The sequence below is a fragment of the Myripristis murdjan genome, chromosome 13 (assembly GCF_902150065.1).
Source record: "Myripristis murdjan chromosome 13, fMyrMur1.1, whole genome shotgun sequence".
NCBI classification, from domain to species: Eukaryota; Metazoa; Chordata; class Actinopteri; order Holocentriformes; family Holocentridae; genus Myripristis; species Myripristis murdjan.
Window position 1 is genome coordinate 35,344,654 of NC_043992.1, and position 15,943 is coordinate 35,360,596.

Consider the following 15,943-nt stretch of genomic DNA (forward strand, 5'->3'; position numbering starts at 1 on the left):
AAAAGTGTTACTCTTTCTAGGACGTGAATGGGCTGGTAATTTAGGGGCTCCAATGGACATAAAGCCTATCACCTTTTATTGTAGGTCAAACTATTTATGTGACGAAGACGGTCGCCAGGCCTTTAAATAACTAATAATTATTAAGTCCGTAAAGACGATAATAATAATAATAATAGCCTAACTGTTATAATAATAATAGCTTAGCCCTTTCTCCTATCATTTGTAGGTATTTAAGTGCTTTAAAACTTATTATTGACATGCACTTAAAAATAATATCTATAGCAATATAGATATTTGAATATATACAATTATATCCAGATATATACATACACATAGATATACATATATATATATATATGTATAGGCCTACATAAATGTATACACACACACACACACACACACACACACGCACACAGAATTTTTTAAAGATATGATAAATGATAAACGCCAGCTGGAAACCAATAAAACTGACTGAGGTTATTGCATTTATGTAGTTTCTATATGAAGCTTGTAAGCAACGTGTAACGAGTGGGGTGATAGCATCAGCAGATAGGATCACCGTTAATGGAACCGAGTAACGCAGAGAGAGAGAGAGAGCCAGCCGAGGCGGCTTGACTGTTCAGGCTGCAAGAGCGATGAAGGGGCGCTCTGGGAATTGAGACCAAAATCCACTTGTATTCCTGTAACACTATCGGGCATAATTGGCTCAGGAACGTAGATTAAGATTGATGAGACATTAAAGTGGCTCTTTGGAGTTTAGAGGATCGATAAATATCCTGATTTCGAGAGCTTTCGTTTGAGGGGAGACAAATCACTAGCGGTGCTCTACAGCGACACTGATCTCAGAACATGGAGGATGAAGGAGAGGAGAGAGGGAAGGGAGGAGACTGAAATAAAGATGTGATCGCTATCAGCTGACCGGGGTCAGAAACCCGCCGTAAATGCTGTACAGTTATTTGGAGTTCAAAGAGCTATAGTTTTACTGTTTTTCAGCAGCTCATAATGGAGGGTGAACTCACTTAAAAAATTAGTTTAAGTTCTTTAAAAAAAAAAAAAAAATGTGTACTGGTGTTGATACATAAATAACAGCAATTTATAGTGTCACACTAACTCGTGCAAGGTTAAATGAGGATATGGTCTTTTGAACGAAATATGCATGAATTAATGGTTTTTCAAAAATTATAGGCCTATCATTGGTATTTATTTATATGGCTGTTTGCCTTATCAGGATGGCGGGCAGGAGCTCAGAGTTCACACCCTTTTTAGTACCACACCATCACAGTATCAATCCATAGGTCTTATGGTCAGGTGATTTTCATCTATTGTATTTTTCCGCTTAATGAACACACTGAATCTAGATACAGTTATCGGCTTACAACCTAATGGTCGGCCAAATGCTGCAGGAAAACACGACCGCTCATGTGGCTTTGTTGTGTCGGTTAAACCTAATTATGGACAATATTTTGTTGTGCAGCATTTGACTGGGGAAATTCGTATAATTTTCATATACCCCTATTTTCTTTTCTTTTCTTTTCTTTTTTTTAAATTAGTTTACGCCCCGTGTGCACTTGTAGCTGCACGGGGACGCAGCCTCCACACTGCGGGCCCTATAAGGTTAAAATAGCTTGATGGTGTCACCTACAAAGATGATGTTTGTTGTGTTACTCACGCCTCGTATTACCTGACCAGAATGGCTTCATATTGTTTGATTTTTATTTTTTCTTGACTGATTGTCCCATTTATTATTTTGCAGGCCCAGTGGTCCTGAGCACCCCGGCCCAGCTTGTTGCCCCGGTCCTGGTGGCCCGCGGGACTCTGTCCATCACCACCACTGAAATCTATTTTGAGGTGGATGAGGACGACCCTGCCTTCAAACGGGTCGACTCAAGAGTAAGTAACCTGGACACACATTTCCATTTTAGGTTTTAAATTGGACAGTTATAAGCTCCCCATGTTGTTCACTCGCCGCAGTGACAGTGGATGTAATGAGCCCGGCATTTGTGAATCTTTCACTGTGTTAAAATATAATAATGGACGTCAGAGGTTTGCCTTGATAATATTTATAATTTGCCTTTTTTTCAGCTAGGTGAACATTTTATTACAGATTTGCGTGCAACTCCTCTGACCCTGGTCTGTCTTGCTTGTTTAAGCGACAGTGGGTTTTTTTTGTCCTTAGTTAAAACAGCATATACAATTGATGTTCTCTATTTTAATGTGCTTTTAATTTATAGCCTACATGGTGCCTGTTTTAAATTCATTCATTCATTATGCCTCTTCACACCTACACATGTAGGCTTGAGCATATACAATATCCACTGAGTGATTCCACGTTAACTGATAATTCACCCGCAGTTAAATTACACGCGTTTTTCTGTTGTATGGTTTGGGCTTTAAAACACTCAAACCAGCTGGGAAGGGTTTTTGCAGATATGTCCCGCTCAAAATGTTGTCTGTGAAATATTTTGATTTCCCCCTCGTATTCACGTTTAGGCTGTCAAACTCATTTACATACAGGTCAACGCCTACAAACGCAATAGACCCATCAGTAATTGACGATCTCAACATATTATTAGTGCATGTCATTAGGGCTGCTCCACTATTGTCAAAAACACAGTTAATAAAACCATAATGGGACACAAATATAAAACAGCTTGTTTTATTAACTCTTTAAATTAAATCAAAGACAGAAATTTAAAAATCAGATCACAGATGTTATAATCCAGTGTATTTCAAGTGCATTTTTTTCAATTAGACTGTAATATATATACTATATATATTTTATTATTTTCACTTTTTATCATGTAGGCCCTAAGCAAGGTGTAGAAAGACAACAACAAAAAATGCTCGAGTATTTTAAATAATAATTCAAGTAAAATTATGGAATGTTTTAAATGTAACAAATGTTGTAGGCCTACCATCAAAATGTAAACTTTTAAAATTAGAAAATGTCCATTGAAAACAGATGAATCAGACTACCACTGATGCAAGTATAAATTAATAACTTTCCTACCAGATAAAAAAAGAGAAAAAGTTCAGGAGTAGATTTAAACAGATGGGATCCTATTTACGTATCACAGAACAACATTCACAATTTCAGACCACTGGAATCACAATCTATGAATGTATTTACAGTAATAAATGTACAGATGTGTTTTATTTTCAAGGCTTGTCACGGGGCTTTATTTTAAAGCATTTAAGGAAATTAAGTGTTTAGGCAGCCGTGTGGCACGGAAAGAAAAGACACCACTGTTATAGGGTGGCTTTTCTGATTACTGATAGCCAATAATTTAAATTTGCTCCTAAATATTGACACCGCCAAAAAAGCGGTAGGCTATTGGTAAATTAAACCATCATAAAACTCATCTTGGAATAGGCTAGGCCAAAACATATTCAACAACAGAGGACAGTCATATATTTCACAAGACTCTGAAAACAGGTTGGCATTTTTTTTTCTGTCCGTGTAGGAGCTTAATAGGCCTCTTTACCACCATTTTAAGACGAGGTGAACTAACATCTTTACCTCAGAGTTTCTCCAAGCTTTTGGGGTTGGTCAGTATTTCTCTTGCCAGTCGCCAAGTCTGTTTGGCTGCGTTCTCTAGAGCCGAATGAGGTTTTCCTTGAAACAGGTCTAAATTGGGCAGGAAATAATGCGGGCACCTTCTGCACTGCAAACATGAAATAAGCTGCAATAGTATCCCGTTCAGGCGATCACCGAGGCAGTTCTCATCCCAGTCCGACTCCCTTGGATGCTTCTCACACTCGTACGAAACCAAAGTTTTCATGTGATAGTTGTTCAGAGGCTGTCCAGGCAGTTCAAGGTGACGGTCGCGTAATGTTTTGAGGACTGACAGGCATTTCTTCCTGCATCCTCCCAAGAGGAGTCGGTTCTCGGCCTCGGCGAACTGCAACACCCAGGCATCGCTCTCTGCTGAGCTCTGCTTGCCGTTCAGCGAGTAACACTCTTTGGATAAAAGATTGAAACCCTCTGCTTTGACTTCTGCTACTCGGTTAGGTCCCGGCCAGGGGATATGAGGGAGAGGCCAGTGCGCAGCGCTTCGTGGCCATATCCCAGTGCACTTGAAAGCCGGCGTGATTTGCACCACGTATCTGTCTCTAATGCGTAACTTCACCTCACTTGTGTCAGCGACCATTTTGACAACATCTCTGTAGCTGCATTTATCCACTGCCTGCGCCACCAATGTCTGAAATCTCGACCGGATCTTGCGAGCCGAGAGGTAACCGGAGGCTGTGATGAATTCAACCCAGAGAGACATGCTTCTCTTGCGGCCATCGCTGAGCTTGAGCACGGCGCACCCCGGGAGAGACCCGTCATCCACAAAGTTGAATACTCCCATCTGATTTAGATAGAGCACAACCTCGAACTCGGTCGGAGATATGACCTCCAGTCCCTCGAAACGATTCTCCATTTCGCTCAGGGAGCTGATGAAGCGGGGCTCCTGCACCTCGACCTCCTTTAGGACATCCGACACCACCTTGCACACCTCCCGGATGGTCTTGGAGATCGCTGCTTTTCGAGATTGGCATTTCTCGTTGTAGTATTTGTTGAGGTGATACACCAACTTTGCCTGGGCGGCTATCATATTAGGGCAGAGATCCGGGTTGTATACCGGAGTCTCGCAATAAGCCGAGGGATCCAACGCGGCTGTTTGTACGGGAGCCAATTTTAGAGAAGAAAGAAAGCTATTTAAAAAGAAAAAATGTATTTAAAGGTAACTATTCCTAGCTGTGCTCAGAGCACATGCGCAATAATCATATCATAATAATATCACAGCTGTTATACCATAAACTGTATTGAAGTTCCCGAAGCAAGTCCAGGATAGCCAGATTAAAAGTCCATTACAGCCTTGAAAGGTTCAGTAGTCGGAAAAAAATCTTGCTTTTCTTGTTTTTTTGTTTTTTTGTTTTTTCTAATCACTCGTTAGTTAGGTGTCCGCGTAATTGCGCAGAGTGGAGTGTGCGCTCCTGACGCAGGCGGCCGGTGTTGCTGTGTTTTACAACAGGGAGACACACACTCACTTTATTATAAGGGAGGGGTTGAAACCAAGATGTCCAATCGCTGTCCGATGCGTCACCGCTTCCCAGTTTATCGAAAACAAATTCATCCCCGGGTGTTATATACAAGTAAAAAGTAAAGGTAGTAGTATATCGAGGAGCGGAAGTACACCTACGCATTTGGAGAGAGGAAAAAAACAGCCGTTCCCTGCTTCACATTGCCTTTCTTTGGACTCTATCATCTGCTTTTATAGTCTGCTATACTGAATCATTTAGGATACAGTAGGTGGATTTAGAATTACTAAAGGCTTGATGTCGTTTGAAAATTAAGTACTTCACATGCCCAGTAATTTACATTTTTATCATTTTTTTTTCTTTTATTGAATTGGGCCGTTATTGATACTGAGAATTGCTTCCAAATTAGATCCAAATGGGAAATTAGAGGGGTGTCTTTATGGGGTTATATGGGGCTAGTCCAACTTGTCACTCAAACTATGTGTATATATACGATTAAGTTTATTTTGTGCGTTTTGTGATTCCATTATCTGCAAGGCATGTAATTAAAAATAATCATGATATGGCCCAATTTGTGTCCTTTACTAATCTTATATTTTATGAGTGGCATATTCATTTTCATAAGTACCAGTCGAATTTCCAAAAGTGAAAAAAGATAAGATTATTCATTTTTTATTTTAAAATTGGCTAGTATTTATGTCGATGACGAAGGTCCTCGTTGCCACGATTCTGATTCCCAGGCAAGTTTATGAGTTGAGCTTGTACAGTATGCTAACGCGAATATTGAGTGGGCCTACTTGTTGTGCTTTTTTAAACTTTTACTTTAAATTTTAAGTTTTGTTTTTTTGTTGTTTTTTTTTTTTACTTTGCACGAACAGCCTGTAATCCGTTTTGCACTAATAGTCCGTGCCGTAATTTTAACTCGTTAAAATCTGAAAAACAAATCTTTTACACTTGTGATTTTTACATTTATACAGCCTTTATTTTTATCATCTTTGAAAATTCAGCCAACATGAAAACTATTTTTCATATGTGTTGCAATGCATTATTGCATTAATGTGCCAAGTGACAGGAAACTCAGTGAGTAACTGTTTGCATGTATTGTTAACATGTTTTTTTTTTCTCCATTAAAATTGCATTTTGCAATTTCAGGTAATATGTAAATTATTTATTTTTATCATTCTTTTCACAAGAAAATTTTAGTGAATAGGCATAATTATTAAAATGAAGTTAATCACTATGCTTATTATACAGGCTAATGTTATATTAATGGAAATTAATATTTTTGTCTGTAATCACAATGGGGACAGTATACATATGTATTTACAGTTTGATTTTTTTTTCTTTTTTAAATTAAGGAAACTAAATTAAGAGCTATTAATTGCGATTAATTCTGATGATGATTTAAATGGCTTAGTATTCCATATGCAACCCCACAATAGGCTTTTTGTTAGATGCAAACTGCTGGTTTGATAGACAATGATTCACAATAAAGAGATCCTGCACCCATACCAAACCCTCTCTGGCTCTCATTATTCCACTGGCACTCCATCTCACAAGGTACAGTGCACGCTTTGAAGAGGACTTCAAAAAGATAATGTTGCATGGATCAGATAAGGAACACAAAGGCATTTACACTCATCTCCGCTGTAGTCAGAACTGCATAAAACCAGACATTATGAGGGCAAACCGCTGCTCGTCAGCCCTGACTTTGAGGAGAGCATATATGGATGTGGCTGGGCAGGAGGTGGCGTGTGGGGGGAAGGATCCTGATAGATAGGTGACTCCCATTATCATCACAGCCTGTCAAGGGCCACACTGCCAGCAGCCTCTTGGCAAGCTCAAGTGATAATTTCACACTGTTACCAGGCAGAAATTACAGATAGAGGTTCACAATTTGTGTACTTTTCCCCCCCAAACACATGGTGGGTCTTGTTGTGGCTATGTGGAGGCTTATTTTCAAATAAAACAAAAAGGTTAGGTTGGTGTACTAGTTCCCAACATAATATTTTCACTTGATTAAATTTCACAGCCAATGACAAAAATTCGTACGGCCACATTTTGGGGTAATATAGAGGACATTTTTTGGAGGTTTTCATTTGGCGAGAGGTAGCTAAATGCTTCTTCCCGCTCAGGCTTTGATACACTTTTTCTCTTGCTCCCTCACTGTCTGTTGCTCAGCAGGTACTTGCCTTTTATTGGAACCAGACAAGCCTTGCTGTTCAGACTATCTCGCTCCAAGTCAGATATCTCCGAATCCCGTTGCACCTCTGAGTTTGTGCTCCAGCCTTTGGCCATCCGTATGCGTGATAGAAGGGGGATTTTCATTGAGATTATCACCTCTTAATCTAAAGCATGTGGCTGCACAGATCTTACAGTAACTCAACCTGCTCTTCAGTTCCAAGGCTCCAGCAGTTGTCAAGTCTGGCCTAAGACAGTCCAGTCCTCTTACCCATATCTTTACCATTACAACATTGCAAGCTTTGTTGCTTAATTCGCCATCCCGCCAGGCTATTGGAGGCCCTCCAGTGTGATATATGAGGCTGCGATTCCAGCACAGGCCTATTTCTGACCCAGCAAAATGCATGCATGATTGTGTAAATCAATACAATGACTTCTACTTCCCTTAATTTTGCACAAGCATGTGACCCTGTTTTGAAGGCCTCTTTGTTTCCAGAGCATGCCTCCACACTTATTCATTTTTTTCTCCACCATTTTTCTTTTTCCTTTCTTCTAGCAAGACTGATCCTCCTGTCAGCATGGCTGGGCATAGGGTCAGTAGTTCTTGTTTGATGATCAAAATGGCCCGATAATGACACCGCTCATACTTTGAATGGCTTGAAATGATATTCCATTGAATATAGACAGGGACATTAAATGTATGATGATTAATTTAGCTTTTTATCTTCAAAAGTTTATAGACTTTCTACACAGATATAAGCATTTTGCTAATACACATGTACAAAGACCAATAGACATAATTATATTTATTCTGAATAGTTTAAGATAGCTGTATACATATTAAATTTGCAGTGAATTATATATCTTGCCAACTGTAATAAAAATTATAAAAAAAAAAAAAATCTCAATCTGGCATCCAAGGAAGAAAAACAAAATTCCATGCTCAATAAAAATAGACATTTATATGTCCCATTTGACAAAAGAAGTCCTCTGTGGCACTTTGTCTAACTCATGTATTATAAACAAAGGTTTTCACTACATATTTATTGAATTGTCTTTTTATTATTTTTGCTGCAATTTGTAATATTATCTAACTGCTTTTGCCGAAATAGGCAACGCCATTATCTAAGTATAACATAAAGCTTATTTTAAGCTGGATCAAGGCCCTTATAACCAACAGTCTTCTAATTGGCATCATAATCATGGATAACATTTTACTCTATTTATAATCCTATTACTCAAGGACAAATAAGGTCTTGCTTATACTATTTCATTACATTTCTGGGGTCATTTTATTTTTGGGGGGAAAGTCTCAAGCTAGATCCCAGCCAAAGGGAGTTTACTAGCTAGTTCCCAAGCCAATGTGCAGATTAGTCCAAGTGGAGTTAATGGGGTGACATATTTCTCTATAAATCAGATTAGGAGCAGTGTCACTGCAGAGATGTGAGATCAGCACTGGCTTTGCAGACTGTGAGAAGTAATATATTTTAATCTCATGGGATAGCCATTCATTTTGACACATTTTCTACAATTTCATTTGTCCCAAAATCAAATTGTCATTGGGATTTTTAATAAACAGGGAATCATTATTCCAAGCAATATGGTGTCTCTGTGGGAAGCCAGTTAATTTTTGGGCCCTGCGCCTCACACTGTGACCCCCTTTGGATTGTGTCCATTCATTTGTTTTATTTTCCACCGTGTATTAGCAGCCTCCTTCTGTGAGAAGTCAGGAAGCCGGACAACATAGCCAGAGGCTCTTGGAGACCCTCTAGTGATCAACCAGACAGGCCCTGTTCACTTTGAATCAGGCCCATGAGATACACTCACACACACACACACACAAACACACACACGCACACGCACACGCACACAAAATATACCAAACTTTGCACCATGATGGATATTTTCTGAAAATGGAAGGGAGGAGAGAAGTGTAAATTATGAAAATTAATTGATTGTCTCAGCTTCATTTGGCCCTTCACCCCTCCCCTCTTCAATATGGTATGCTTGTCAGCCTTTGTGATAAATTACATGCATGTATTTGCATCAATTTAGCATTAATACAATTCCGTTTTATTTGGCAAAATAACGACCCAGAAAATGTGTGGTTTGCTTCACAAAAGAAAATACAGCATTACATTGTGTTCTGTGCCCTTTTTTCCTGCATAGGTTATCCACTTGGCAGGGTGCACTGAAAGTGCTGGTGCAGTGTTTTCTGCTCTTTTTATTAGCACACAGTTAAGCGCCGTATTTCGTTCTACATGACAACGCTAAACATTGCGTGTACTGCAGACTGCAGCAGGATTGTAGCTGGTTTATTATTCCTTCATTTTGCATGTTTATTCCTGTTGGTTTCTACAAATTGGTTCGACTTGGATTTTCAACAATTCACCAGTTTATTTATAAACATGTGTGCTATTTTTTTGTTTTGTTTTGTTTTGTTTTATGAGGAAAACTATCCTCTTGGTTTCCATCTTGCCTGATGTTAAAGACAACAATGCGCCAGTGGCAGTGTGATTAATCTTAATGTCTGGGAGATGTCTACCATCTAAAGGTGGGCGCTGTAATCATCTGCCCACTGACCCCATGATACTCATCCACACAATATTCACTGCAGCCCTTGTGTCCAATAAATAATTTTAAATCTCAGATTAATTGAACACCCCTTCTCTCCCTAATGTGATGTGATCTAGGAGTAGGAGTGGACTGAAACACAAAACAAAGAGAATGAGCAAAATTAGGAGAATATTTTAGGTTTGGGACTCTGGTAATCAAATGCTGGTGGTGAGGCCTGTGATGAAATTAGGCAATGTTGCCTAAATAAGGAATGAAGGGTTCATAATTGCCAGTCCTAGAGATCTGAGGTGCCGGGTGCCAACTGTCAGAGCAGGGCTAATGATGACAAATGTCTCTCTATGCAGATTGCAGCAGCAGCACAGTGTGCAGCTGAGAAAGAACAAGTAAAGAAAAATGCAGAGGGCCTAATAAGAGAAAGCTTGTGTGCACATATTCAGTGTCTTACATGACAATAAACCTCCCTAGCTGATGGCTTGCCTTAAGGACTCAAGGTGGATATTGTTTAGAGGTGCCATAATGTGGAGGAGTGCCCTACATTACCTATGACAAACGATAATGCCCTCTTGTCCCTAGGAATCGGAAGAATCATTACTTGCTGTTGTTTAACTGATTCAGTGAACAGAAAATAGAGCCTCTAATTAACTTATGTTTCTCTCACCAAGCAGAAATATGTCAGACTTTCAAGATGATTTCACAATGGATATTTGTCATGCTAGAAGTGCTAGTTCTATATTTAGCCAAACAATCTATCAGCTCTGTGAGAGAGGACGTGTGAGCATAGATCAGCGTTAGTTTTCCTCATTAGCTTTTATTTAGCTGATGTTTGGGTTGTTGTTATGCAAGATGGTGAAGTGTAACCTGGCTGGTGAAATGGCCTCATGCCTGCTGCTTTAACAGAGTGTTCTTGGTTAATATAACTGGAGAAAAAGTTTTAGCGTCTAAAAAGTAGACTTGTTTTCAACCACCTTTGTAGCAGAAAGCCATAAATCTGATTTCACTTACTGTGACGTAAAGCTCACGCTAATAAAAGCGCAAACCCCGAGTGTTGCATGGCCAGATTTCCCCAATTTGTTGCATGAATGGCTTTTGAAAGGGGTCCCACTTTGTACAAAGGGAGTCTCCTCTTTGTTTGGTTTCGCCCCATCTGTGTCATCTGGTGGTCTGTGCAAGAGGGTGGTGTCTCGGGGTGCTCCCCAGCGGCGTTGCCAGTTGTTTTATGGACTCGGCAGAGTGGTGCTGGGAGTTCATAAGTTGGCTGGCCCATTGTGTGCTGAGCCCAGCTGACACGTGTGAATTCACTCCAGCATATTGACAGATCATTTCCATTAATGAATCGGAGGAGACTGCCTTGTTTCACCCTGTGATTTATGCCCTTGCTTCATCATCCTCTGTGAGCTCAGGGTGAACTGACACCCACCCACAAATTGCTGGATGAGGGGACTGAGCTTTGTTTGTTCAGTATGCTCCAAATAAAGTATGTTTCTGAAGTTGTTGTATTTAAGTGACCTCTTCATCTAAGGTTTTTCATATTTTTTATATTTAATTCAAATATGATGGTAGCACTCTAAATTCCCGAAAAATGTATGACTCACTTTTCTTTTCTTTCTGTTCATACACTACAGCGCATTAAAGAAAAATTCCTGTAAAACTGTCTATTTGGAATGGGTGGTGGTGTACAATGATGTATTAACAAACCAACATTATTTCATATATTTATTTAAGAACTGACAGTTTTCTGCTGGGGCTGGGTGGGTTCTGTTCCCTGATTTGATATTGAGCTGCTTTTGTTTGTAACCGCTGGTGTCTCATCAGGCGGCCCTGATCCACCATGGCGACCATCCAGTTTGTTCAAAGCAACAGCCACATACTGCTGATAGCACTGGCCCCGGCCTGGCCCGTCACCCCCACTGCTGCTGCCACATGGAAGGCACATTTGCACGCCACCATTTTATGCTGCTGTCACCCTCCCTTCAAGAGCGAGGGAAAGAGGGGAGGTGAAAAGGAATGGAGGGAAAGAGGGAGGCTCACCCTGAGCGGATGCTAGACAAAGATGGCAGCAGAGACATTTTGTCTACTTTGATTAGTTCTGGTGGTGGTGAGCTGTGCTGAATATTAGCCTGTTACTGGCAAAGCCACACATTGTGGTGCGCAGACGGAGAGCATGTCACAATCAAATCTACCCCTCCTCATTTCTATCTTTCTCACTGAAAAAGTGGGACATATGGGGCAGGATGCCAATTGCTTATTTTATACGGTAATTAACATCACTCAAACTGTGTTATATGGAAGGTGTGTCGCAGCCATGACAAAATTTATCTCACAAATTTACATATATTTTCCAATGAGGTAAGATATTTTAAGATCCTCACAGACTACATAATCTCGGTGCTATTTGTCATTAAAAAATGATTGTAAAAAAAAAAATGCATTAACTTTGCTATGCTTCACTCATGTGAAATAGTCATGTTGTGACAGTGTCACATTCAGTTCAATTCAGAACCATCATAAATCAGCAATGTGTGTCATTTCCTTGAGTATCTACTATCTGGTATCTGTCAGCTTAAACTGAGACCCTACCTAAACCCTTTTCACACATCACATTGTGTGTGCCAGTGGTTTTGTGGTTCTGTGTGCCCGTGCAAGTGAGTGAGGGAGTGTGCAACGTGTTCGTGAACGCTGATGTGTGTGATTTGTTTACACGTGCCTGTGATGCACTTGATTGCTATATAGTAACTTCTCCAACTAAATTCAGTGGTGCCCACTCCAAGGCTCCTTTGGAAAGATGCCAAAACACCAAAGACTCATCTGGTTTCCCTTTCTGCAGCCTTTGCCCACAAACCAACATTATGATTCCTTTGTTTACCCAAATAACAACATACACACAGTGAGTCCTGATTGGTGCAAGCCCTGGGTGTGCGGAGATGTATCTGAATGTTGTTTTCCCCTGCTGGGCTTTCGTCTGTTGGACTCATTAGAGCAGTCATCTCACTGGGCTCTATTAGAGGAGGAGATGGGCTCCCCATGAAAGAGTCATGATGGACGAGGAAGTGCTGATGTGCAGGTTCCTGCCTCTAGGCTTTCACCTGCTCAGGAACAGCCCCGAGGCTAAAAGAACCGTCCCGATGGCTGCTCAGGCCGGCCAATGAAAGATTGAACAGCTTAAGCCTGACTTTTTTGTTTTACTTCCCTGGAAATGGGAATCTGGAAGTGATGGTCACTCAAACAAAAGCAAAAGTAAAGAAACGAGTGAGTGAAATTTCTCCAAGTTGAAGAGAATTTAGAAAAAAAAGCAAAACAGGGAAGCCAACAAGGTGGATGGAGGCACCAAAAAGAATGATAAAGTTATGCCGTTCTACCTTGTTAAATTTCAAACGATTTTATTAGAGTGTCAATTCTCTGGTCTTGGCAGGGCTTGGGAGGTGTCTGAGCAGGGAGTGCTGCAGCAGGGTGAGAGCATGTCGGCTGTTGACACCATCTAACGAAGGGGGGATTAGGAGTTTACAGAGGCAGTAATATGATAGGTCAAAAAGAGGAGGCACTCCTCCACAGCACTTGGCTCTGTAATGAATGATTGACTGGAAAAGGAGAAGCTGCCACTCGCTGGCTGAGTGCTCATCTTGACGCCTGCCGCACCGCTCCACGGCTCCCCTTGATCACGTTTCGCTGCTCCCCTCTCATCTAAGGCACCAGTCTGCAGGGAAAAGCTGCTTTTCCCTCTTATTTTTCTCCCTAATTTACACATTTAAGACATTTTTGTTTGCTTATTTGCAATTCCTTTTTGTCAGTGAGCCTCTCTCTATCAGTCCCTCTCCCAGCCCTGCTCCCACACACACACACACACACACACACACACACACACACACACACGCACACACAGCCTTCCCTTTCTCTTCTGTTTGCCTTGAGGCAATGAACTAATTTCAGGTTCCATAATTGCAGTGTGTTGTACACCTGTCTGCTATTAATTCTCCCCTGTCTCTCATTCTCTCTCTTAATGAGATATTATTGTAATTATTGTCATTATGTCATTTTCTGTAATGAACTTGATTGATGTTGTTGTTATGGCAGTTTTTATTGTCTATAATTGGTGCAAATGTGTTGTGAAGTTCTTACAGGCACTGATAGACTGAGACGGCGTTATGAGTGAACTCGGTCCCTTTTTCACTGATAAGCTGACCTCACAGAGTTCCCGCTTAGTGTGGAGTTTGTCTTGGATATGGAGAGCAGAGCTGAGCAGCGTGGTCACCACTGAATAGGACCCTGCTTGTAGCCATTTTAAGACCATTACAACAGCGAAAGGCTACACAATGGCCAGCGCTAGGCTTTGTTTCAGCCTGTCACTTGCACCCTGTGAAAATCAAATAGCCCTTTGCCTTAAAAGAAAAGGTGAAAAAGGTTTTGCCTATACTCCCATTTTTGGAAAATCTGGTTGTGTTTTGAAAAGGGAAAAAAAAGTTTTCAGTCACTTGATTTTGAATGTTATTGTTGGAGGGGCAAACTACTGGAAGGAATGCCAAAGAAAATCTTAGCTGAATGAACTATGTTGAATTTTTCTTCTTAGCAGCTCTCAATCCAATTAGGAGTTTAATAAGGGTCATACATAGGGGCTTCACGCTGCAGGTTGGTTCTTTTCGGTGTGTTTGGGGGAGAGGATGGGGCTGGACATGGATAGGGTCTGACTGAGGGCTGGTCTCTTTAATGTGTATTGAGGGGGCTTGTGCCCTGGTGAGTCATTGAAACTGTCTGGGGAGCACAGATGATCTTTTCCGTTATTCTGAAGGTGAGGTCGGGAGATAATCTGACGCTGTGGCTTGGTTGGTTTCTCAGGTGGTGCCAATTACCTTACCTCTGATACTGCTCGGTCTTCCCCCTCTCACCTGCTCCCCTGGCATTGTCTCATTCTTCTTGAATTTTATCAAGCATTTCTTTCTTTTTGACTTCACTAAAAGAACATTTTCTTTCACAAACTGATTGTATGGTTTATTGACATTCATGCAATTCAATCTCATACTAGTAGCTGCTACTTTATTTTCACCATAACCTAAGTTTTCAACTTCAGTGTGTACTATATTTATACATAGAAAATGTTACCTCTTTTTGAAAAGTGGAATGTGAGAGAAAATGCAAAAAGGCCATATAGTTGTGGTCCTTTAAAGGCCCCATATTTGATCTTTAATCTCTCTCTATGAGAGAGAAAGTAGGTAGGAGGGCCTTGGAAGTGGACATGGCCAGCCTTTGTGGGCTGGTTCACATGCTGGGGAGCTTTGAGTGTCTGACAGCCGTTTAACTCCACACGACCTGGTTCTCAAGTGCTATCGTTTGGGTCCTCTTGAATCCTGTTAGGAGCTATAATTACAATTCATGCACTCCCCGCACTCCTTTGAACAGGCTTTGAGAGAGCAAAGAAGGGTGCAGAGAGCCTGAGAGAGCTCCAGCCATACTGGCCCTTCAGCAGTGTGGAAACACTCTCAGAGGCTTTCAGCAAACTCTCTGAATACCATGGACTCCATCATCACACTGAGCCACAACCAGCAACCTCACAGAATCCTTCAGCATCGTAATTTTCACATGTATTACATTTATTACAAATCCACAGAAAATTGATTAATTGCACGAACAATTGTATCTACCTATATAAAATTTAAAAATAAATAAATAAATAAATCTGTTTTTATTTGCATATATTTGGCATCGCTTCTTATAGCGCAAGTGGAAATGTATGTTTTACATCACACATTTTATAAAATTAGCGCTCAGTTAAGTATGCAAACAACTTCTCTTTGTGAAGTGAGTGAATTGAAGCACATTCAATTGCTTTCAAAGGGAAAGAGAAGAAAGGGTAAGCATAATGCCTAATAGGTGCTTTAGTAATTTCTGAGTTTTCATAGCTTAATCCGTTCTGAAAAGCTCAGGAGAAGAAAGGCTGCAAATGGCCCTCAGTATTAATTTGATGTGACTTCTGTACAATAAGGGCTGTGGATCCCAGAAGCCCATTTTCAAGCTTACCTTCTTTCATCATCCCCAGCCCTTGGAACTTTTGCCTAAATGTTTCATGAAACCAAGGCTGTAAGCCTCTTTGGTATTCTGTCTTTATAACGCCTGGTTTAAGACTATTATTACACCGTGTTCAAGGCAGAGGAGCACATACAAATAGTGG

General features: G+C 40.6%; 2 protein-coding genes across 2 annotated transcripts in view; one reads left to right on the forward strand and one right to left on the reverse strand.

Moving 5' to 3' along the window:
- Nucleotides 1-15,943, forward strand: part of nbeab (neurobeachin b) — a 138,068-nt gene that overhangs the window by 73,795 nt on the left and 48,330 nt on the right. The window contains exon 29 of the mRNA XM_030067259.1: nt 1,754-1,890. Within this exon, the coding sequence (XP_029923119.1) occupies nt 1,754-1,890 (137 nt within the window). The remainder of the gene's footprint in view (nt 1-1,753; nt 1,891-15,943) is intronic.
- On the reverse strand, nt 2,641-5,002 carry mab21l1 (mab-21-like 1). Its single transcript, XM_030067294.1, has one exon. The coding sequence runs from the start codon at nt 4,599-4,601 to the stop codon at nt 3,522-3,524; it is 1,080 nt and encodes a 359-aa protein (XP_029923154.1). The 5' UTR covers nt 4,602-5,002; the 3' UTR covers nt 2,641-3,521.

Coding starts and splice junctions, on each gene's coding strand:
- mab21l1 (XM_030067294.1), bottom strand. CDS start 4,601: ATGATAGCCGCCCAGGCAAAGTTGGTGTATCACCTCAACAAATACTAC.